At 46.8% G+C, this 24,730-nt stretch overlaps 2 protein-coding genes across 9 annotated transcripts in view; one reads left to right on the top strand and one right to left on the bottom strand.

The window, feature by feature from the left end:
• NF1 (neurofibromin 1) overlaps window positions 1-24,730 on the top strand; it is a 165,939-nt gene that overhangs the window by 59,784 nt on the left and 81,425 nt on the right. The gene's annotated exons all lie outside the window — the stretch shown is intronic.
• Window positions 18,992-23,365, bottom strand: OMG (oligodendrocyte myelin glycoprotein). The gene is made up of 2 exons (XM_044430107.1): window positions 22,326-23,365; window positions 18,992-21,452 (listed from the first exon to the last, which is right to left on the bottom strand). Exon 2 carries the CDS (start codon window positions 21,444-21,446, stop codon window positions 20,115-20,117), a length of 1,332 nt encoding a protein of 443 aa, XP_044286042.1. The 5' UTR covers window positions 21,447-21,452; window positions 22,326-23,365; the 3' UTR covers window positions 18,992-20,114.

Consider the following 24,730-nt stretch of genomic DNA (forward strand, 5'->3'; position numbering starts at 1 on the left):
ACATTTCTGTGCCGCCCCTTGCCGAAGCCTCAGGGTGGCTTACAACATTGAAGCATGAGAGTGAATTGATCACCGCTGAAGGGCACATATAGACATATATATATATTTTAAATTATTATTATTCTAATGTATATATTTTAATTTTTATTTATGTGGTTCTAATTTATTGTTGTAAGCCGCCCCGAGGCTTCGGCGAATGGGGCGGCATAAAAATGTTTTAATAAATAATAAATAAATAAATATGTAGCTGTAAGCTGTCCAGAGAACTTTGGCCATTGGGCTGTATAGAAATAAAATAATAAACTCTTAACCAACTAGGATCTTCACTATCCTGACCCACAGCTGGTAACCAACTGACTTCGGTTATCCTCCCACCAGGAGGTTTACCTGGTATTGACATTGTAGTCATTTTGGGCACTGGGTGAATACCTTTTTAATCAGTGCATTTTTTCGCACCTTTGCACTGCAGCTGGCTTTCATCTTGTGCTTTACGGTGGGCTTCATTCTGGTTTTTAATACTGTGTTTTGCTGTGTTGTGGTTTTTTTTTTTTAATGAAGCCCAGGGAGCTGTGGCTCATGGTAGTATGCAAATATAAGAAAGAGAAGAGACTTCGGTCACTTTCGATAGGTATGTGGGCGCTGTACTATGTGCTGAAACATATGCTTGACTAAGTAAGATGCGTAAGAAAGCATGTTCTTGACTACGAGCTGTTGTCATGTGCGTAAGCCAAGGAGCACCATGTGCCGAACTGTGTGGTATTGAGAAACACACCCAAGTCGGGGCGGAGGTTGAATTGCACAGCAAAGGGGAAATCAGATAAAGCCTGAGAGATGAACCTTGACCCCCATCGCCGCTCCCACCCTGTAAGTACATACCGGGCCGGCTCACCGGCATCCATTCAGAGGCCGGCTTCGCCTGCCCTCAAGCCACCTCCAGCTTTGCTTCGCTGCACTCCACTCCAGGGTTTGTTTTGGGGGCCCTGCTGTGGAGACTGTATCCAGGAGTGATTGAGGCAGCCACGGGGTTATTTCGGTGTTCCAGAGATCAGCCAGGGCTTAGGCAGAACTGCCAGCCCTATCGGTCAGCAAGGGCCCAAGGGCCCCTGGAAACTGTCTGGTTCGGTCGGTCTCTGGAGGCAGGCCCACACCCTTGCAGAGGGGGAAGTTTGCTGTTAGTGTAAATCTCAGCTGGCCACCCCCACCTTCAGATCCCTGTCCCGATGATGGGGGACGCAAGGAGCCAGATCTTTGGTGGGCCCTGGCACATGAGTTGGCCAGTTGTATGTCACCCAGGATTCCCAGTGCAATCCTGACCTGCCCCAGGTAAGGTGTTCTCAGCATGGATGTCAGCGTCCCCCAGGACCAGCAGTCTGCGGGACCCCAGCACCACAAGCAGCAGCACCTCTGCCAGCTCAGCCCGGGGGGCGGGGGGGCTGTTGAGCAGTGGGGGGTCTCCATTCTGCCCTGCTTGCCCAATGTCAGATGCACTTGCTCCAGACCTCTAGTCGCTGTGGAGTGGGAGAAGAACATACTTGAAATAACGTGCCAGGGAAAGGACAGAGGGGAAGCTAAACAATCCCTCCACCCCCTCCCAAAAAAACCCAGCCAGTAGGGTTGGGCCACATAAAAGAATAAATAACGTACATATTGTGTACTCTGCTTTCTGAGCCAAGGTTATAGATTCCTTGTAACTTTCAGGATAGCCAAACCCTCCTCTAGAATTGGACCTCACCATACTCCCGGATGCGGCACGGTCAGGGGACTGAGTGGCTGGGTAGGGAAGGGAAGGGACTGCAGGGCAGTCCCAAAGCCCCCGCAGGGCCTGTAGGAAGTCCTTAGTTCAAGTTCTGGGTTCATTCCTAGGCAATGTCCCCAGTTAAATGGGCGGGTGGCAGCTGAGGGCAAAGCCGCTCGTCTGACTGAGCATGAAGGACTCAGAAAAGCCAATCCTGTGGTGTTGACTTCTCTGGACTTAGCGTGCAGTTGGCTTTCCTTTAATAGTGGGCTTACAGTGCAGCCCAAGTAGAGACTTCTACCTGAAAAATAATCTTTGGGAGAGATGCGTCTGTCAGAATTGCATAATTTATTAAGATCTCCATTTATGATAAAGTGAATTTCATTTCAAAATGAGGCATGTAACATAACTTCTTGATCTCTCTTTTGGCTGCTTTTCCAGAGTTGTCTCCTTTTGTCCTGAGTCTTTAACATCTTGTCTTTGTTTCGATGGTCCAGATGGCGTGCGGTCCATGTCCACTTATTCTTTAGCTATGCAGTGAATTATTAATAAAGCAACTTGCTTAAATGTGTATAAATATGGTAAGGGTATGCCACCATTATCGACAATCAGCTTGGCTTGTGTTACAGAGGGAAACCAAGGGAAAGTCTTGGTGTATCTTGAGCAGCAGAAGCGCCTCCATAACTTGATTTTCCTTCCGAGAAGTTACAAAGAACAAGCCTGGGTTGAACAGTAAGCCATGCTAGCAGTAGACAAGCTGACAAAATGCACACTTATTAGAAAGCACAGTGAGGATGGGAAGGCTCATGGATTTGTTAGGTTTTCCTGAATTTTACTTAAGATTCATATGATAAACAAGGTGATTTGCTATGTCCACAAAGAGAGGGGCACAAAGGTGAGAAAAATGAAAACAGGCGGAATGGCAGCCACCGGAATGCTGCTGTGTGACTTGGCTGTGGTTGCATTTGAAGGATTCTTGGTGGTCAGATCAGTTTTTGGGATGGATGGTTCAGCAGAGGAAACCAAACAACATTGGCACAAAATTGCAAGCGCCAGGGCAAACCAAAGGCATTTCGAAAGCCTCTTCATCCTGTTTTTGTAACAGTGAACATAAGTTAATGATCCACGAGCTTCTGCAAGAATTGACTTTCCTTATTTTCTGTCCTCAGGAACCTAAACACATTTGCACCAACTTTAATGGGACAATTCTATTTAGGATTTATGTCTAGGATTTCAGGCTTCCTCGAGCTGTTCTAATCTTAGTTACCTCCCCATCAGAAACAACTTTGAAAACCTAAGATTAAAATACTTGGTGGATTGTTCTTAAATGTGTACACACGCTCAAGAGCATTAATTACAATGCAACATTTCAGTTTGGACAGCTTCTCTTCAGATTTGACAACATAAGCACCTACACTTCAAAGAACAAGCGCACCATTAGTATACATGTTTAGTGATCTATATTGCAAGTTATTTTCCCCACATACCCAAAGAGTTTAAAGCCTTATGCTGAATACTTTTTTCCCCTTCAATATATATCCTGCCTTTTTCCTACAAAGGGCTCAAGGCAGCTTACATCATTCTCCCCCTCTGTCTTATCCCCACAACAACAACCCTGTGAGGTGGGTTGGGCTGAGAGTCTGTGACTGGCCCAAAGCCACCCAGTTGGCTCCATAGCCATCCCAGATTGCCTGAGTCCCAGTGCCATGCTCTTAACCACTACACCACACTAGCTCTTTAATTCCCCCCTTTTTAAAATCATTGGCATGCTGCCTTTTAGCCCTCAAAAGCATCCTCAACGCAGCTCCTAGCGTATATGATAGAAATCAAAAATCAGGCCGTTAAAACAGAGCCCAAATCACAAATCCATTTAACATGAAAGATTTAAAGGAGGTCAAAAGCCTTTTGAAGGATGTCTGTGAAGCGACTGACTAGACCTTTCTGAAAGATGAAGAAGATTGATTGGGGTATCTCTCTCTTCCTAGTGAATTCGCAGAAATGGCACGATTCAAACCCAGGGCTTCTCGATTCATAGCTTGGCCTCGTAACCCTATTCTGTGCCAGAAGGTTGTTCTGAGCTGTCCTGAAGGCAAGCTTGTGGCTAGCGGCTTAATATTGCAATCCATTGTATTTTTTTCTCAGAAGTCCATTGCCTGGACTTCAGTGTGATTTAGAGAACCTGATAAATTTGCGTGGGATGATAGCCTATGCTTGTTCTAAGAACCAGATTCCCCGCCCTTTATTGGATTGCGGTAGAAAATTTAAGCAGAAACCTGTCACTTCAGTTGAATCTCTGCATTGGCTTATTTGTTGCTAGGGAAGCTGCTCTGGCATCTTCAACGCTAAGGGACAGTGCAGCAATGGAGCCTGGAAGGTCTGAGAACTTCCCTGGGTATAGCATTTCCTCCATTTCTCCTTTATTACCGAAAGCCTCAGCCAAGACTGCACTAAGTGCTTCATCTTCTATGACTTTGAAGTCATCTCCCAAATTCATGCCTTTAGAACAGGTGTTTCTGTAATGACTCTTTCAGCAAGATTCAAATTGTCCTTGGACTCTTTGTTCCATTGGACTCAGCCTCTGGTGCCAGGTAGTATAGGCCTTTCCTGATTGATTGGAAGAGGCATTATTAATTTCCAGTTTTTCATTATATTTAGGTTTGGAGGTTGTTTTTAACTCAGTTTTAAATGGACATTTTCCCTTCAGAAAGCCGCTTCAGAATGGTTTACCCTGCCAGATGACTTAAAAATGAAAATATATTTTTATTTTTGATAATGCTCCTGCTCCAAAGTCAGATAAGAATATTTATGGAAACAAAACTGATACATTAAATTCCACCAGCACCCTCTTCATCTTCTCCTTTGGGTACACAGTTTTCAAAATCATAACAGCTCTTAACTTAAGGCTATGAATTGCATTGCCCCTCTTGTGAATTTCATTGCCACATACGCTCAAGTTAATTTCCTAATTCATTGTTCCATACCTGTTCTCAGTTTTAGATGCTTCTGATGAGTGTAGAAGTCTCTGAGAAGTTCCCCTGCGCTCAGCTGATAATTGTCGTGCTCACTTCTATTTAAATGTAATTCCAGCATGCTTCTGTACTTGCAAGCCTCAAAATGATTGGCTGTTGGCTGGTGAAAATCTTGATGTCACTTTTCCCAGGGCAGCAGATGCAAACATTAAATAATCTCCCCCTGCATTTGTTGAGGAGGCAAGTGTGTGTGTGTGTGTGTCCTTGAAGCTTTTGCAAAGTCTACACCCTGAGGAGGAGAGGGTGGGAGAGAGATTATGTCAGTACTTATCTCCATCTGGGGAGTAAATCATTCAGTTGGCCCCTTTTTTTAGGAGCACTTGTGCTTATGACTAAGTTTTGGTTTAATGCAAGACTGCAGAATGACTTTCCCTGTGTTCTAGCAATCCCCTATAAAAGAATAGAAGCCTTAGAAATTAATAAGTGATATGTAGCACCAGAAACCTTGTTGCTACAAAGATTCCTGACTTTCTTTAAACCAAGAGAGAGCCCCTTCCACCTGCATGCTGCACCTTCAAGAGATACAGTGGCATCTCCTCTCACCTGCATAGGATCGTTCCAACTTTAGTCTTCCTGAGGAGAGCACCCCAGTATGTCCTTCTGATTGATTGAGTCCAGGTGAATTTTTATACGGCCTCCTGAACTTTCCCACTGGAAAGGAGTGGGGAGAGCATCTTGCCCCATCCGGTCCACATAGGACACCCTATTCTTTGGAAGCCCCCATATTCTTTGGAAGCCCATCAGAACTTTAGGCAAGCTTTAAAAACTCCCCACGCTCCCCCAAACACTGTTGACAAACTTCTGGGTATTCTGGGATCTCATCCGCAGCAGCATCCACGCTCCTCAGCACATATTATGTTTCCTTCCTCTCCCCTTCCCTGCTTTCGGCTTCCCAGTTTGCCTTGGCACTGGGAACTGACCCAAAGAGCTGGAACTGGACAGCATCTTCAGTGCCCCACAGAGTTGTGACCATTCACAACCTTTTTCGCCTTTTCTGCTTCTGCCTCGAACTCAAGCGAGGGCCCGAACCCAATGTTTGAAAACCTGTGGCATGGAAAAATGAAAGGGAGGGGTATGATAGAGCAGCACCCACTGATTGGTACTAGTTGGCAGTGATGGGACTTGTGCTGCAAGATACCTGGGTGTATAAAACAGTGCATGTTGTAACAAAACTAGGTAGAAGTTTTCCGTCCGGCCAGCCTTCCTTCCCTCCCTGTACTGCCCAGTAGCCCCATTCTTTTCATACTTGAACTCCGATACTTCTAGTGAAACTGATTCTTAGGAGGTTCCTGGTAGTTTAAAGCAAATACTCCATTACACATCCCATAATCCAGAGGTGGGCAAATTGTGGCCCTCCAGGGGCATTGGCATACAACTCCCATAATACCTCACCATTGACACTGCTGTCTGGGGCTGATTGGAGTTGGAAGCCAATCCATCCAGAGGTGCCAAGTCACCGATTCCTCCCATAAAGGGTCCCGGGAATCCCACACTGCAACAATACAGTGATGTAGGCGGGTCCAGGTTGTTTTAGAGAGTTGGGCAAGTTCCTACGTGCCGAAGGAGAGTGCTGGTGGTTTATCGTCATGATCAAGCAGAACTTTTGTGTTCGGGGGCTGCGCAGTTTGAAACCAGTTCCTGGCGACTGGAGAAAGGCAGTTTTAGTTTGCCTTCATGCTTTTGGGCTTCTCGGAGGCAGCTCGTTGGCCGAACCCCAGCCTTATCCTACCTGGCTGGCACGTTCTGTATTCCTAAGGTGCTGGTCACAAAGGTGGCTGTTGTGTACGTTGCCGGGTGTGACGTTTCCCCGAGCGGCCTGCTCCCAGTCATGGCACGATAGTGCAGTAATCCTATCCCTTCCCAGAATGGGGAACACAAGTTGATTTTGAGATTTGTGGCTTTGCCCTTAAGGGGAAAAGGCATTGATTATCGCTCAGATGCATCTGTTGCTATGGCCTCTTTTGTCTCTGAATAAGTGTAACCTTCGTGGTGATACCCTCCTGCGATTGTAACACTACGCTGTTTTGTTTCTGTCTCTTTTAAAAGAATCCTTTACATTTCACATTCTCTGAAGGCAGCTGCAACGTAAACTCAAGGCGTGTGTCGTGAGCATTTCTCCTTTGCCAATCAAATAGGAGTTGGTAAATAGAGCCGTTTCAGAGTTGTCGTTATCGGGAGCTGCACAGAACCAAAGGGGAAAGATGCCTGAGTACACTTTTACTTGACCAAGGGACATGGTTCAGCTGGCAATCGAGGGGAACAGGACTGCTGAGTTTCAGGCATCCCAGCGGATAACTCCCAGACTTCAGCAAAGTGCCCACACAGAGGGTGTTGGTTCTGGAGCCCACTGTGATAGCTGGCGTGGCAAGAAGAAAGGAGCAGCAGCTTAGCTTTCACTCAGTAGCAGTGGAAGTGTGGCCCAATTCAAGAGGGAAGCAAAAGAAAGGATCTGGTTGAGAGGGGACATAATGGATCTCAGTGCTTGCTCTTCATGGAGACCTACTCCAGATAATACTTACTGCAGGCTTGGACCATACATCCCTGGGTTCAGGCCAGGTACAAGTTGTGTCCAGCACCTCACATACGACAGAAGAAAAAAAAGTTGTGCTGTGGAAACACCAGTAATGGAACAGAAGGCTGTAAGGCTTCAGCTGATTCCAATCGCTTGGTGTCTCAGTGTGTTCCGCACACATGCGGTCATTTCGATGCACGTGGCATCCTTCCCATCCACGTAAAGCAGGCTCAGGTCTGATGCACTAGAAACACGAAATATTCTGGCAGTCCCTCTCTCTCTCAAGACACGAAATACATTCATAAAATGCTTTTACACTGCTTTTGAAAAACCTGGAAGTGGAAGCTGGGAGTGGCAGAGCGCCTAGCCGTACAAATATATTATTATTATTATTATTATTATTATTATTATTATTATTATTATTATTACATTTCTATACCGCCCCTTGCCGAAGCCTCGGGGCGGCTTACAACACAATAAGATACATTGAAATAAAATAGAACATAATAAATTACCACTAAATACAAAAATACAAAAAATACACTGAGATACAATAATATAAAATTAAAATTAACAGTATAAAATAAGTAAATAAAGAATATAGGAGGAGAAAAGAGAAGGAAGAAGAAGTTGCCCTGGCCAGATCATATATTTTAACAATTAAAATGATGTTTAAATGAAAAGGTCTTTACCTGGCGCCGAAAAACCAGTAACGACGGTGCCAGGCGGACCTCTTTGGGGAGTGAATTCCATAGGTTGGGTGCCACCAACCTATATATATGCTTGTCTTGCCTCGATGTTTAAATCTTGTCCATAAAATGAGGATCGACCAAACAATTCCAGTCTTTCTTGAGGCCTGTTTGATCTTCCTGTGACCTCAGCAAAGAAGTATGAACAAGGGTGGAAGGAAGAGGGAGGGAGAATTTATCAAAGCTGGAGCATCAGTGCTGATAATTATAAGTTACCTCAGCAGTACCTAAAGCTATTTGTTGCCTCTCTAATACGTTTGCCCATTTTGTTCCAAATGTCCCAGACGTGTTGCATGAGATGACCACAAGAGGGAAGCATCTACCTAAAAAAGGCTTCCCAACCTGTTGTGCTCCAGATGTTTTGATCCTAGCCTGCCGGCATCAGGTTGGGAAAGGCTCCTGTATTTTTTCCCGTCTTTCTAGTGACTTAACAGAACCTCAGTTTGGAATTGTGTTGTTGTTGTTGTTGTTTAGCGAAGTTGTGTCTGACCCATCGCAACCCCATGGACAACATTCCTCCAGGCCTTCCTGTCCCCCACCTTCCCCCGGAGTCCACTTGAGCTCACACAGACTGCTTCAGTGACCCCATCCAGCCACCTCATCCTCTGCCGCCCCCTTCTTCTTTTGCCGTCAATTGTTCCCAGCATGAGGCTCTTCTCCAGGGAGTCCTTCCTTCTCATGGAATTGTGTAGTTCCCTGAAATGTTTGCCTCCATCCCATAACCCCACAGGCCTTCCATTGAGCTGCTTTTGCTCTGCTTCCCAGAAAACCAACCTTTCTTTTCAGAAGTAATAGTTCCTGGAGTAGAACTTTTGTGCATCCGGGACCGTTAGAAAAGCTGGATTGCATCTTTTGGGATCTTTACATTTTATGAAATCCTGAAGTTCTGCTGAGACCCTCCATACCTTTGGATTGATGCTTAGAGCCACTATACCTTCCCTCAACCTTGTGTGCCTCCCAGAAGTTGTTGAATGTCATGCCCTTTCACACCGGCCAGCATGGCCAGTGGCCAGGGATTCTGGGAGTTGTAGGATCAGGACAAGAAATCCTGCCTTTAAAAAGCACGGGGAATGAGTGAGCTTCCAGAGATTGGACAGCAACTCCCATCTGCCCAATGGTGAGGGAAGATGGGATCTGTAATTCAGCAGTCTCTGATAGGGCGCTTATTCCCCCTCCCTCCCTCCCTCCCTCCCTCCCAGGGCGCATTTGTTGGCAAACAATTCTGCTCTTGCATATTCGCATGCTACATGCAGCTGAAGCCCCTTAGCTTAAAAAAAATAAACAGCTTAACAAAGAAAAATGTGAATTGGCCCACGGTTGCCCATTCCCCGGGGATGCACTTTGTGCATGTACTGAGGCATACCTGAAGGGCCGCTCTCCCAGTCCTGCTTCTTTCAAAGCCTGTGCAAACTAGCGCTCCCAAGGAAGCATGCCTGAGGCTTGAGAAGTGTAAAGCAGTCGCTTTGCATGTAACAATGACGTTCTATTTTTGCCTTTTAGCCCTTCTTGTGGGTGTGTAATTTTCCCAGCTGGGGTGAGCTTCTTACCGCCTTAAGGCCTATGTGCCTCTTTGACTTGAGGTGTGGACGGAAGTGTTGTTTGCTTCTGTTTCACCAGTGCTGTGTCCACCTGCTTTTTGATGCTTCCTGCCATTGTTGCGATGCTGGCGCTGGCTTTGCCCGCTCAGACATTTTGCAGTCTCCTGCCGACAGGCCGTGTGCAGTTACCCTGCTCAGCTCTGTCAGCTGGACTGACTTCAGTTGATCATGGGCCTGGAGGGGACCTCCTTGGAACCCCCACAAACCTCCTGTATCTGTGTATCACATACTCGGCTCATTGTTTGAGTAGACAGATCCATCAGCTCTGACAGTTAACTTAAGGTTATAAAAACTCTGCTTTTCTCTCCGTGGAAAAGAAGACAAGGGGGAAAGCTGGCAAACCTGAAGCCCACTGCATTCCACCCTGCAGGGAGGAAATACTCTAAAGGAGGGAGGGGGGATCCTTTGATCAGAAGGACCCTTTCCTGTCAACTGAGAAAGCCTCATCTCATATGTTAAGGACATATATCGGCATATAATGATGGGCCTACTTCAAATATATGGTTAATGTAGAAGGTAATGAATTTATCACACTATATAACATGATCGCCACTTCCTGTGCTTCATTTCCTTCTGATTTCCTCCTCCATTTCCTTCTGAAACCCTCACCGCATACTGTCTATTAACCTGAAACTGTCCATAATGTTCCATGTACCTGGTGCCATCAGCTACAGTCTGCAGAAGTCTAAGACACAATCCTTTTATTAGACTTTAAGGTGCCACCAGACATTTTATTGTTTTTGCTGCCCTAGACTTTATCTGGCTGTCCTCTGGAAGTTCTTTAATTGCGATGTTTTTCCGATACAGAGAATTCTTTGTAGGAAGTGGGCGGTATACCATCTGCAAGGTTTACTTTGCATATGAACATGTGGATGCTTAGATCAAGCTTCATAAACACAGGCATGTACAGCATTGTATGTTGACTCCTCTTGAATAGCTGTTTGTTGTTCCTTTTCGCTAAGCAAACATGGGGAATGGCAGTGCCTGAACACAGAAACTATCCAATTTATTATCAGCATGTAAAATAGCGTGTTATCAATAGCTACACCTGCCAGATAGAACTCGCTTTTGATTGTGAAAAAGAACTGTGCGCCGCAGATGCTATTCCTCAGCGGTGCCCTGAATTCTGCCTATCTTGAGCACTTTCCTGCACCAGCCGCCACCCGTTCTATGCCCCAGTTTGCCTGGCAACGCCATATAAATGAGACTCTGTTCATTTTCACATTCAGGGGCTGGTTCTCCAGCTCCTGCTGCTCAGAGTATCATTGGACTGGTTTCTTTATGACGGCATCCCCTCTTCTCTCCAAACGGGCCCTGCAGGTCTGAAAAGGCAAACTGTTCCTACAGAGACCACTTTTGTCCCTAATTCAAGAGGTGGCCTGCATCTGAGCTGCTTTTAAAGTCCTTTTTCAAGTCCACCATGGCCGTGACGCCTACTTGCTATTTCTCCGCACTCAGCCACCCCGCTCGACCCTAACTCAGATTTGCTTTCAATAAACAGGACATTACAGAACACATTCAAACAGAGCCATGATCAAAATCCATTATATTTCCAGTCTGAGGTCTTGGAAGTTCTTAGAGAGTGTTTCAAAGGAAAATGGAATAAAACTTCTTGAGTCTCTGACTAGATGGCCACACATGGCTGTTTCCACATCGTGACGTCTTGTGTTCCTGGTGCGTGGTGGTGTTTGGCTCTCGCTGGCTCCCCACCTCCCTCCTTGCACTACTGATCTGTACAGGGGCAGGCACAGGGGTGGCCATCTTCACAGTATGCCGTTAGCAGCAGTTCCGGTGGAATCCTGAAGGGAATATGTACCTGCCCCTTTCCCAAGATGCATTCTTGCTCGGCTTCCTGGTTGGGCGGTTCAGCGCATGAGGGGGGAAACGCTTGGACAGGCGTGCCCCCAGGCACAGCAAGGATGCCCAAAAGATGATCATGGGCTACCCAGGTGCCACTGAAACGTGGACGGAGGGATTACATAAACTTAAAGTAGGCTCCAAAGGCGGGGACCCCCAAGAGGTTCAGGGAGCTTTTCCTTGCCTCCCAAATGACAGTATGCAATGGACCTGACAGACTCCTGTACACCACTAGTGAGAAGATAGCAGAGGTACCAGGTAGAGGTCAGGATGTGGAGGCAAGATGAAGGGGGCCTGGAAAGGCGCTGGCTCCTTCCATAGGAACTGGGGGGCGTTTGTGAGCAAGCTTATCCCTGGGTATATTGGAAATCATGACGGCACATGAGCCGTCATTCACCCATCCAATACTACAAGTCAGCTGTTAACTCAGCCTCCTTGATGTTTACATTCTTTTTAATTGTGCAGGTGATTACGTTTTGCCCCACCTCATCTCCCATGTTAGCAGCAATATCATACAGCCCTTTGTTTTAAAAGTTAGGATTTGAACAATCTTTCCATTTGAGGCTGGAATCTCGGTAGGATTTTGGAAATGCACAGCAGACCACGTCAAACAACTGAAAAGAGAAAAGCGCCCTCCCCCGCCGCCCCCTGCTCGGGTATGGCAGCGTAGAGCAGAGAAACGCTTCGTTACGCGTAAAGCGCACAGAGGGCAAGCAGAGCTACTGCAAAACATGAAAGAGTCGGGAATGCAGCATTTCCGTTCTTGGTCGTTTTGGCAGATGATACTCTTTTGCTGGTGGTGTCGGGCTTGGTAATGTTTGGGAGTGGGCCGATGCTGATGGAGCTGGCATTCCAGGGCAGGCCGGTTGTTGTCGTGGTGGCGTTCGGGGTTGGACCAATTATTATCGTGGTGGCGCTCTGTGGGGGGCCGGTTGTTGTCATGGTGGCGTTCGGGGTTGGACCAATTATTATCGTGGTGGCGCTCTGTGGGGGGCCGGTTGTTGTCATGGTGGCATTCGGGATTGGACCAATTATTATCGTGGTGGCGCTCTCTGGGGGGCCAGTTGGTGTCGTGGTGGCGTTCAGGGTTGGACCGATTATCGTGGTGGCGTTCTGTGGGGGGCCAGTTGGTGTCGTGGTGGCGTTCGGGGTTGGACCGATTATTATCGTGGTGGCGCTCTGTGGGGGGCTGACTGTTGTCTCGGTGGTCTTCCCAGGTGGGCCGGCTGTGGTCAAGTTGTGTGGACCAGGTACAGACACGCTGGTGTTCCTGGGCAGGCTGGTTGTTTGCTCGGTGGCTTCCTGAGCTGGGCCAGGTGCCCGTGTTGTGACGTGCTGGAATGAGGTGGATGCAGGTGTGGTGGCATTCTGGGTATGGCTAACTCCAGATGAGACAGTAGCTGAAAGTAGGTCATATGGATAACAAAGCGCAGCAAGCAGCAGAACAGAGATGTATGAGTTGAAATACATTGCACACCTATATTTTTGTGAAAAAGAGAAACAAAATTCAGATAAAGGTTATATTGGACAAATGATAACATTCAGCCTCTCCTTGAACATTAACTAGCACGTGATGCTTATATTGCTAAGATTTTTCGGATTCTAGCCAAGATCTCTGCCGGTAAGATGGCAGACCTTGGGATCACCTTGTTGCATTGGCCTTGGGATTGTCTAGTGGTGGCTTCCAGTTTTTCTGAGCTGAGTGTTGGTTTTGACCTAGGAAACATCAAGCGGCTTGGGAGTAGGCATCAGGAAGCTGCCCATTCTCTGAGACCCTGTTCCAAGTGTCCTTGCTTTCTGGGGGAGCATGCGACCCTGTATATGGAATTTCCTCCCCAGAAACCACTGGTTATGGCCAGAAGCAAAAGCCTTATAATTTTCTCACAGAAGGGTAGTTTAAATAGTCCTATTTTATTTATGTATTTATTTAGAAACATAGCAAGTCAGAAGAGGCCCGCTGGGCAGTCTGGTCTGACCCCTGACTCTAGTCGGCTCTGCTCATCTAATACCCATTTAAAGGATTTCTGTACTGTTACTTTGGCCAAACAACTCTCAGGATGGTTTTCATCACATTAAAAGTTTAAAACATAGAATTCCACAATCAACTGAAAATCAACCAAAACCATCCCAAGATATAATCAATAAAAGTATCTTTCAGTTACAATAAAACATGCTTTCATATGTTTATATAGTCAGTGTAGGATTTGTATGTTGTTTGAATGGTTGTGGTCATTTTCATTTCTATACTTCCCTATAACCAAAACTTTCTGGGTGGTTCACAGCCGTTTGTAAACATAGGTCCAATAATAAAAGTATATACAATAATGCCCATTGGTTTTATATTTTGCTTATTGTTGTAAACTGCTTTGGGGCACTGGTATTTTTAGCTCAGTAAAATACCTCTCCCACAGCAACCACTAGTGACATATACAGTGCTAGACTAGATGGACAAAGGGTCGGACTCTGACTTTTTGGTCTGTCTAGCTGTGGCTTGCTTCCTCTGGCAGCAGCTAGCAGAGGTACTTGGCCCCGATGCTGCCTCCTTTCTCTCTTTATATCATCAGTTTGCAAGATTTATTTTGTATTCCACTCTATGTTCCACTCTGTATTCCACTATGGGAATTTCAGAACAGTGAACAATTAAAAGAAAATGGCAACATGTTTAAAAACACGTTCTATAAAAATGTATCACTATAACTATGGCTGCCTAGATCAAGAAGGCATCAGAAACAATACAGAAAGTCTGAAGGGATGCAGAATTCCAAAGAAATGGAACCACAGTGCTTGAAGCCCTTTTCTGGGTGAACCCCATAAGTCAATATATTCCCACCAGCAACATGCTCTCTGAGGACCTTGGGTTGTCCAGGCCAGCTCATTAAATGAGAAAGTGCTCTCTCTCCCTTTCTAAAGAGAGAGTCCAGAATATACAACCCATACTAAGTCCCCATTCCTAACTATTCTTGACATCCCATTCTTGCCATTCCCTTTTAAAGCATCGCAACATGAATCTGACATGGCATGCCTGCAGTGGGATTCATCCCCTTGTCGCCCACCAAATGTGGATACCAGTAAGATCAATCAACTGGCACGACAAAAGTCCCAGCTGGACTTGCAAGATGCTTGGCTCTCTTGAAAAGAGCCCTGAAGACTCCCAGAAAAACTGTGATGGCCACACAACTGTGCCCTTAATTGCACGGTCTCACGTAATAGTAATAATTTGTGGCATTTCTATTGCATGTCAGAGTGTGCAAAGCTGATCTTATCCACAGTCTTTAAAGCAACTTAATGAGATATGCCAGAACTTTCATCTTTTTAAGATCGGGAGAACCGAGCAGGGAAACATATACTTGTATATACATTATACAGTCAGCTGGCAAGTTCTAGATAGAGAAGAGATCTGAGCCAAGAACCAAGTGGCTGACCCCTTGGCTGTCTGATTTCTTTGTTTTTTCCAGGCCCATAGTCCTTCAATTTTCACTGGACTCCATCCCAGAGATAGGCAACCTGGAGTCATCTAAGCTTTGGATTAGAATTCCCACGGTTCTTAGCCACTTGCCGGGAAGGTGTTCCCAAGAGTTACAGTGCAAAAATTCGGTGGGTGGGGTCCAGGTTGCCCCAATATTAAAACAATAACGGTTAACCAATATATCAATTAAAAGGCCCCGTCCCATCACTGGATGTTCTTAATGCAAACGGTGGGAAATAAGTTTGTCTCATAGTAGAAACTGAAAAATACACTTAGCACAGTTTGGCTGTAGTCCACTCCTGCCCCATTTCTAAATATACTCTACTTTTTTGTGGGGGGAAGCTTTGGATGAGATCCAAAGAGCAACATCGGTTGGAAGAAGAGATTTCTTCAGACCTGGTTCCCACATGGAAATATTTGGGTGAAGGTACTTGCTTCTTTGTATCCCAATCCTAGATGTTTATTTTATTTTTATTTTTTGCAGTTTGTTTGGATTGTTGTAAACTGCCCAGAGAGTTTCAGCCATGGGGCAGTATAGAAATGAAATAAATTAATGCAGTTGTTTGTTTGTTTGTTTGTTTTTCCTGATCCTCACATTTAATAGAAATCTAAGAAAGAACCAATTCATGCTCTGCCTGATAAATCAATCTCCCATCCCTCCTGCCAAAGCATCCTGGCTGGTCTTTTCATTTTCTTTCAAGATCCACCAGGTAGCCCAGCTCATCTCGCCCTGAGCTGCCTAAGAATCAGGACCCTGCTTCGGCGGCCCCTGTCTCTCTCGTTCCTGGGGCAGAGGATGAAGGCAGGCACTCAGGACTAGGAAGCAGGCACAAGGGAACCCTTCGGAGAGGCAGGAGCTATTCAGCAGAGGAAAAGCTGAGCTGCCCTTTCCAGAGCAAAAGTTTCAGCAAAAGTCCCAGTGCTTGGCCATTGGTGGCCAAACTGCTCTGTGGTTTGAGAAACCTTGAGCTCATGCACTAACGGCCACCTCATGCCCTTAGAATAACATTGGAAAGCATATCAAAAGACATCCAGGGGCTATCATTTACAGAAAGAGGCAATTATATTACTGTGTCAAATTCCATACCTCTCTCTCTTTCTCTCTCTCACTCTCGGATCCTTCTCCTTGGAGATCAAATACAGTTCCTTAGCTTATCCACCTCGCTAGATGTTGGAACAGCTGGGCAAAAGCATCAGGGACTGCAATTTATGTCAATTTGAGAATGATGTAATCATACAGGAAACAAAGTGCTTGCTTCCTTGTTTGCAAAGCTTGATCCAAAGTAAATATTGTTTTAAATCCAAATAGGAATCAGGAAATATAATAAAATTCTGCATTTTCAACCTTCATTGTTAGCAATAGTATAGTTTTATAAGCTGCATCTGCAATTGATGGGTTAGGTGAGTCCATTTAAAAATCTTTTTATGAGCTGAAACACAACTCTGAATAATAGGAAATATGCTTTAAAAATAATGAACAGTTTCTAATGCAGGCGCTGGTGAAAACTGGAGGTGGCAACAGTAAAACCAGATGAGGCCTTCTCCCTTCGCCCATATTCAGAAGGGAATGCCACTTCTAACACATAGGCATGCTTCCCTTCAGAGCACCATTTTCCCTTCAGATGCACACTTGCAGAGAGTCAAATAATTGAAGCTAATATGATTAACCAACTAGGAATTTCTTAATTATGTAACAATTCCGTGATGCTATAAAGCTGTGACATCCAAGGTCATGTGAAGTTGAGACTTAGCCAGGATGTTGTTCGGTGACTGGGAGACACTGGTTCTGGTTCCTGCTCAGCCACGAAGCTTACTGGTGACTCAGGCCTGTCAGTTGAAGTACACTCTAGTAGGTTTGTTGCAGGGAAAAAAGGTGGAATCTAGTAAATAGGGAGATAAATATATAGAATTCAGAAATGCATGCTTCATTTTGGGCTCATTATTTTTTATTTGCCTCCAGTTTTACATTACATGTTCAGAGTTGGTCACCCTGTGCAGCATTTGACTGTCAAAACAATAATGTTGTTATTTCTGGAGAGCAAATGTCTAGCCCTTATGGCTTAAGCAGATGAGGGTGGTAGGATTTGATGGAGTTTTGGAAGCCTGCTGCTTTCACTGCGTGTGGGAGGGAGTGGATTCTATTCCAGTCCCAATTCAGGCTCAAGCTCTGGAGCCTTCCCAGACTCTGGGGGAAGCGTGGAGAGTAGCAGCACAGGGGAGGACTTCTCTGTGGTGGCCCCCTGTCTATGGAACAACCTCCCCACTGCAGCCCAGCTGGCCATTAAATTGCCATCTTTTAATGGCCAGGTTACGATGGCCTTCTTTTCTCCAGAACACTCAGGAAATCTTCCAAGCTCAAATAAACTGAATTTCCTTCTTTCAGTACCAGCCTAGGCGCTAGGTTAAGTGGGTCCCGCTGTAAATCGCTCTATAATGAAACCTAAACACATGTGACAGAAACAACGGTACATTCTTCCCTGGCTTCGGCTCCCTTTCCTTTCCTTCCTCTGTGCCTTTGCAGTATCAAAATTTAGCTGAGAAGCTCCTTGTGGCAGGGACCTGGCCTTTTTAAACTCTGCCAAGTGCCATGTGCAAACTGGGCATAGATCCTGGAAGTGGCGTTTGCAGTGGTCAGCAACTGGGTCAGCCGGTGACACTGCACCACAGGGGGCTAAAGAGCCAGAACTGCTTGCCGGGCTCCTTCCCCTTCATTGACTGTGGCCAGTGTCCTATTTGCTTTGGGGTTCCTGTTCGGCCCCGGGAATGCCAGGCAGGACCAACATCTGAGACACAAAGGGAATAAAGGCGCCACTATGCTCTCTGCCTTTTCTTTAGGGACTCCCTTGCTTACAAACTGCATGTGCTAACCCTAGCTGGCTTGTGGCTTTGCCATTCTTCTTCCCCTGAACCACAGCAGGGAAAACAGTGTTGCATTTAATAAAGATAAATAAAGGACGCCCATAGAACTCACCTCCCTCTCTTGAATCCTCTGCTCTGGTAACCATGGAAATGGCTGCTGCAATATATAACCTGTTGTGGGAGCTGCAAAGGAAGACTTGGGCACGTGTCAAGAGTTTTGCTGCCCTGCTCTACCTTAGCATCTAGCTCGGAATGTTTGCATTCCAAACAGGGCCTGCGGCTTCTGCAGCCTCTTGCCAAGGGAAGCAGCCTTGGGTTTCTTTTCAAAGCGCATTCCTGTTGTCCTGGGCAGACTCCATCTTTTAAAACTGGAATGACCAAGGGAGTAGCTATGCCAGCTTCTCTGTGGAGGGTCCCACTTTCCACCACCACATCTGCCCGAGGGAGTGAACAAGAATCTCATGATTCTATCCTTGCCCCCCCCCCACACACACACCCCATTTGACAAAACAGTTTTGGCTCTCTTTTCCAGGGGAGCCAGTTTCATGCACATTTCCCAGGTTAGGGTGTTTTGAAGACTTTTTCCTGATTGCAGGGGTGTGCCCAAAAGTGATGAAGCAGCATCATGCTGGGGCTTGGTGTCTGGAGCGTAGGAAACTGGCTTCTGACCCAGTCTGGCTGTTTGCCCATGTAGCCCAACGTTGGTCTCCCCTGACTGGCATTGGCTTTCCTGGGTGACCTGCAGCCACAGCCTTCCCAGTCCCCTGCTGCTGGATCCATTTTTAACCAGATGTGCTGAGAAACGAATTTGGGTCCTTGAGATGCAAAGCCACTGCTGTATCTCGGGGGCATTCAGGGCTTCTGCCTCAGTCCAGTCTTGAGGGCTCGGCAGGCCTTTGAGGTGACCCAATGGTAAGAGAATTGGGTTCTTGCTGCCCCAATCTTGCCTTATGCAGTTGGGACCTACGGGCACTGGGCTCTGCATGCAAAGACCCTTTTGAAAATGTGATGGTCCAACAGGCAGGGCCCATCTCTTTGAAGACCGCAGACAAATCCGCACCTGCAAAGTGTGTTGGGCAGGTGAGCACCAAATTAAAAGATACAGGTATCCAGTTAGCATATTTATGAACCCCTTGCTCATCGTTCCCTATGAAACCTTGTCGTTACTTTTAGGGTACTACGCCACAGTTGGAAGGAAGTGTGCCTCCAAGACAAAAGCCAACCTGCCTATCAGTTTCTAGAGCCTACCAAAAAGCCTCCCACAGCCATCAAGGTAGACTTCTCCAACCAGGCATTCTCCACGGTGTTGGACTGCAATTCCCATTGCTCTCCTCTAGAATGGGCATTGGTCTCACAAGAATTGCTGTCCAACAGACCTGGAAAGTGGCAGGTGAGACAACCCTGCATTAATGCCCACCCTTCCGTTTGCTTTCCGTAACTGTGGTAGTCAGTGCTACTCCTGAAATTCAAAGCCCATGGTTAAGTAAGGTGCTTTTCAGCCCCTCTGCTTGCAAGGTGGCACCTGGGTCTTGCCAGTGTCTCCCCACATCCTCTCTTGGGACAGAGTCCAGCTTAGTAAATTTAAACCATGGTTTTGGTATGCTTCTGAGAACTTGGTGAGAGTTAAAGAAACAAACCATGGTTAATGCTAAGCAGGCCATATGTTATAAACGTACGCATCTTTTAATAAATATTTGAAATTCTTCCATCATATTCTCTTACGTAAATTTAATCCTACATGGGTGTGTGTGTGTGTGTGTGTGCACGTGCAGCAGCCCATATGCCTCAAAATAAGAAGCAGTTAAGTTTTAGATATCTTTATTTTCTCCCCCTTTCCATTTTTGCATGTCATCTTTTATCAAGGACCAGCACTTTTTATATTACAAGGCTCTCCAACCAGCAAGTCAAGCAAGACAAATACATATATGGTACAAGCCTTTCATATTTTTCTTTCCAGATGTTCAATGACAAAACTATTCATACTCTATACATAAAATACTGACTCTTTCATATTTTTGTGTGAAGAAAATTAAAAATGTAAATACAAAATAAGCACATCTCATAAAAACAAGTATTTGATAGATTTAGGCTTCTTTTTTCTTAATTCAGTAAGACATAGTTAGGATAAGTAGCAGCTTGGTTATCAAGACATAATTTTGTGCAGTCTTGTAGTTTAGGAGGAGTTGCATTCCTTACAGTCATATTTCAGGATCTAAATAGACATTTCTTCTTAAATTTGAATCGTTGAGGAGCGCAAGCATTTATTTCCTCCAAACATTTCATTAATATGGAGCTGTGAAGCAATTTATTTACTTAAGCACACATCCATAGCTGGTTGCCAGGGCCGCTGTGGCAAGCATCGCGATGAGAAACAAGTAGCCCTTGCCAGTGTTTGCTTGGGAGTGTAATCGGGGGTTAATCTTGGTGGTAGATTCCTCTCTCTTTGCAGTAGCAGTTGTGCTTTGAGGTCTCTTGGAATAGTTTGTAGGTACCCCGCTGGTGATACTCAGGGTCATAGGAGTAGTTAGGGAACCCGCCAGACCGATTGTGCTTGACCCCACAGAGCCGGGATCTTGAATGTAGACTGCGTGCGTGGCTGCAGCAGCTTCATAAGAACTTAGCTTCTCCGTGCTCAGACCTTCTGGGTGCAGGACCAGCGGCCAGTCCGTACTTGTGAATGCGAGTCCTTGGCCGGCAGTCCCGCTGAGACGGCCGTCCTTCATGCGGAACGGTTGGTGGACAAGTTTGGTTTGGTCAGTCGTCATCGGAGACCCTGTTGTCTCTGCCGCCTTCATGGCTTTCACAAGGAGACGGTTCTCCGCTGCGGCAGCGGGGGCAGCTGGGAATGGCGTGGTGCTCTTCCAGGGTACGGTGGGCATGTAGGAGCAAGGCAGCCCGAGGACGGTCGTGCTGCTTTCTGCAATCCATTTATGCAGATAGGAGAGGGCCGGCACATTGTCTCTGCACGACCAGGGGTTGTTGTACAGTGTGATTAGCCGGAGTTGCGTAAGCTGGTCCAAAGCTTTGTCGGGGATGTAGGTGAACTTGTTGTTGTGCAGGTAAAGCGTGGAAAGGTGGCTGAGCCTCGCCAGTGTACCTGGTAGTATCTGTGTCAAGAAGTTGTTGGATAGATCCACTGTCTCTATGTTGTAAGGAATGTTGGTGGGGACAGTCCACAGCTTGTTGCTACTGAGGTTGAGGAACTTGAGGCTGCTCATGGTATTGTTGATCAGAACGACCCTTTCCACCATGTTCCTGGAGACATCGAGGACTTTAAGGTTCCACTGGTAAGCCGTGTCAAGCTTCTGAAGGATCTTGATGTTGTTGTGTGCAGCATAGATTTCCCACAGCGACCTGGGCAGATGAGATGGGAGGCTCCAGAGCCAATTGTGGGCAAGGTCCAGGGTCCTCAGATTGGCAAACCGAGTCAGCTGGTGGTTGAGGTCAACAAAGTGGTTATTAGACAGGTTCAAATGGGTGATGTTGTCCTGAAGTCCATATGGCAGCGTGGTCAGGTTTCTGCCGGAACAGTCCACATTTCTGTCATTTCCTGAGCATGTGCACACGGAAGGACAAATACCCTGGACAGCTGGCACAAAAACGAGGAGAGCAAGGATGCAGTCTGAGACCCAGTTCTTCATGGTTGCCTGGAAGCAAACATATTCACAGAAATACCCAGTTTTTATCTCATTACAAATGCTAGTCAGAAGATTGGTCTGGTGGTGGTGTTTGAGCGTGGATGCCCTGTGGATGGAGTTGCATTTCAAGAAAAGGACCGCACATACCTACATCACTGTGGCATAGCCCTCGTTGGTGCAAAAACACACTTATTTACAAAGGATCTCTTCATCCTACTGTCTTACTGCCTGGCAGAAAGAGGCTTATCTATTTCCATCGCCCTCCTCCTCTCTTCCCCCCCCCCTCGGTCCGCCTCCAGATCCCAATGGCAGCATTCTTCCTAAACTGCCCATCCATTCCAAACGTTATACAATGTCTGCTTTCTGCGTACAGCGATTTGGATCTTGTGTTTCTCTTTCGGGTATCCTTTATTTTATAAAGGATACAGAGCTGAAAGAGGAGGAGCAGAAATGATTGTCTATAGAGTCTGCCTTAACCCGCCTGCAGTAATAGAGCAGTTCTGTTGTCTTTGCTGTAAATAAGGCACATCAGAACAAACAGCATATTTCAGATAAAAATCCAGAAGAACGCAAGTCACGGAAATACCAGTGTTACCCCACGAATGGCTTCCCACCCCAGTCTTTGCCGTGATGTTACTGCAAAGCTTGGCAACATGTCCATTTTCAAAGCCAAATGTAAGGTTGGGATGAGATTCGAAAGCTGCCACTGCAATAGGCGACGAGTGCACGGAGCTGCCAAGATACCCTGCGATTTTCTTCTCCGCGTTCTCCTTTCTACTTTCCACATACACACGCTCGCCCGCAGGCACGTCCAGGACTGGGGTTGTGGCAGGCATGCACCCTGAAAGCAAATGAGGGGCGCAGAGAGCAAAAGGCACTTACCCCGCTCCGCGCTGCAAGATCAGTGCATCGTTTCCCTGAAAGACTGGAATGCAAAGGTCGGCTCGCTCTCCAGGGTAGCCACAGTTCGTCTGGGGGTTGTGCTTTGCCTCTTCAGCTGCATCGTACTGCCGTTTCCAGGGTCTCTGCAACCACCTGATCAGCGTTCCATCGGAGGACTGCAGAGCTGTCGTGTAGTTGCTGACTCAAATTTATTGCAAGGGGTGCATGCTCAACAAAACGGACAGTCTTTCCTCCTCCTCCTCCTCTATGCTTTTTTCCCCCTCTCTGGTAAATCCAAGTTCCCAAACTTCTCTCCGTATGTTTCTTCCCCCCGCCCTCCCCCTGGGACATGTCTCAATGCGTTCGGATGCAGCACACACAGTTTTCTCTGTGCAAACAGCATCCAGCCTCAGGTTTTTGGTATTTTTTTCTTAGTCATTGGTCCGCTTCAGCGTTGAGCTTTTTGCTTCCTTTCCCTGCCTTCCCGTTTAGCCACGTTTTGCCTTTCTGAAATCCTGCTCCTGAATTCCTGAAACATGCAGCTCCAGGGATGCGAAAGAGAATGTGTTGCAGGGGAGCCTGAAGACGCCCCAGTCCAGCCCCCGGCTCTGTGGCGAGTGGCTTGCCGCGTCCATGTTCATACCCACACGCCTGCACCGTCTCAGATGGACTCTCCATCACCCGAAGAGTCCTGTGCTTCAGGGTTAGAGAAGCACAGAGAGAGGTGAAGTAGCCATCCATCAAACCGTGTTGTCCCCAGCGCCCCCGTTGGCACTTGTGGTATCAAACAGCGAGAATTAGTGGTTGCTGCCCACGGAGAAACAAAGAGCTATTTATCAATATGAACTTTAGGCCTGTGACACCTCCTCTCTCCTTCACTTCAGACCCTTTTCTCCCCATCAGCCGCTTAACACAATGGCAACACTAATTTTAATGGTGCTTGGCTTTTTATTTGTCAGTGTTTTTGGCCTGTTTCTTTCGGCAGTGAAATGGGCTCTGCCTTTCATCATTAGTGTCGATCAGCCTTCCCAAGCCCTGGTGCTCACCAGGTTTGGGCCACAAAACGTGAAGAGCTGTAGGAAAGCCCTAGTGGACAGCCCTTTTGGGCTTTTGAGACCCAGCATCCCCCCCCCCCCCCCCCCGGCACGATGGGAAAGCAGCAGCTTCCCTCTGGCAATGTATTTCCCCTGACTATAAGGTTTCCACAGTAGAGAGGTGTTTAATGTTCTGCTCTTTCTACGAGACTGGACAGTTTCCTCTGGTGTGGTGTCACCCCTTCAAGCAGTTAACCCTTTGTCAGGTTTACTACAACGTCCGCACCTGGTCTTTTTTCCTTCACCCATGGCCTTCTCCGTGTTGCAGCACTAGTAAGCCTCTTTGGATTGGCATTCTGCCTCCAGAACTGCACTTTGGGGTGGCTGTCTGTTGCTTCGTAGGGGCCAGTGCTGCAGTCTGAAGCATGCTTTCTGGGGACGATGCCGCCAAAGTCTGTAGCCTTCCGAAAACATAGCATTAGGCGCCTGTGCTAAGAAAACCCAAGAGAATTCTGCCTTCCCCGGTTTCATGCCCTCCTGTTGTCATTGATGATGCCCCCATTGGCTATGGCCAGTGGTCAAGGATGATAGGCTTTGTAGTCCAAACGCTGGCATTTTGTTTTCTTTCCCTGTTGCCCTGAATTCCCACAAGTCCACAACTAAGGTTGTAATTTTAGTAGCTCCATCCTGCAGATCTTGCGAGGATACGTCCTTTCCATCTCCTTGGCTGCCCCCTTTCATTGCAGCTTGTGCAGGAGACCTTTCCAATGGATTGGGTCTTCGTATTTTTAAAACTCAGTTTTAGAAACATAGAAACAGAGCAAGTCAGAAGGGGTCTCCCGGGCCATCTAGTCTGACCTCCGGCACCAGCCGGCTCCGCTCACGACATGCCCACCATGTGCATGTCCAGCCTATCCTTGAGCACCCTCACCGATGGGGCCTCAACCACCTCCCGTGGAAGCCCATTCCACACCCTTGGGGTCCTGACTGTCAGGAAGTGCTTCCTGGCATCTGAATTGAACCTTGGTTCCCTGAGCTTTGCTCCGTTGGAGCACATCCAACAGAGCAAAGGAACATTTGCTATTGCTGTTTATGAGGAACATTTGCTGTTGCTGATTCTCTCAAAGCGTGTGGCCCCACTTTTTCTCCTATTGAGAGAATCGGCGGGTGGCACCACATCACAGTTAAGGTGGGGGCATGCAGGTCCCTGTGTTTCCAAAATCCGTCCTTCTACAAATTAGAAGAGCAGCCCAGGGGGATCAAATGCTGCTCCCTCTTTGGTGGTCATTCTGCATGCAGAACACGAATCACAGAAGCAAGTATTGAGAAATGCATGCCTGAAACGCAACAGAGCTCTTCAGTAGACCCAGC

The sequence above is a fragment of the Varanus komodoensis genome, unplaced genomic scaffold (assembly GCF_004798865.1).
Source record: "Varanus komodoensis strain SLA01 unplaced genomic scaffold, ASM479886v1 scaffold20_1, whole genome shotgun sequence".
Taxonomy (NCBI): Eukaryota; Metazoa; Chordata; class Lepidosauria; order Squamata; family Varanidae; genus Varanus; species Varanus komodoensis.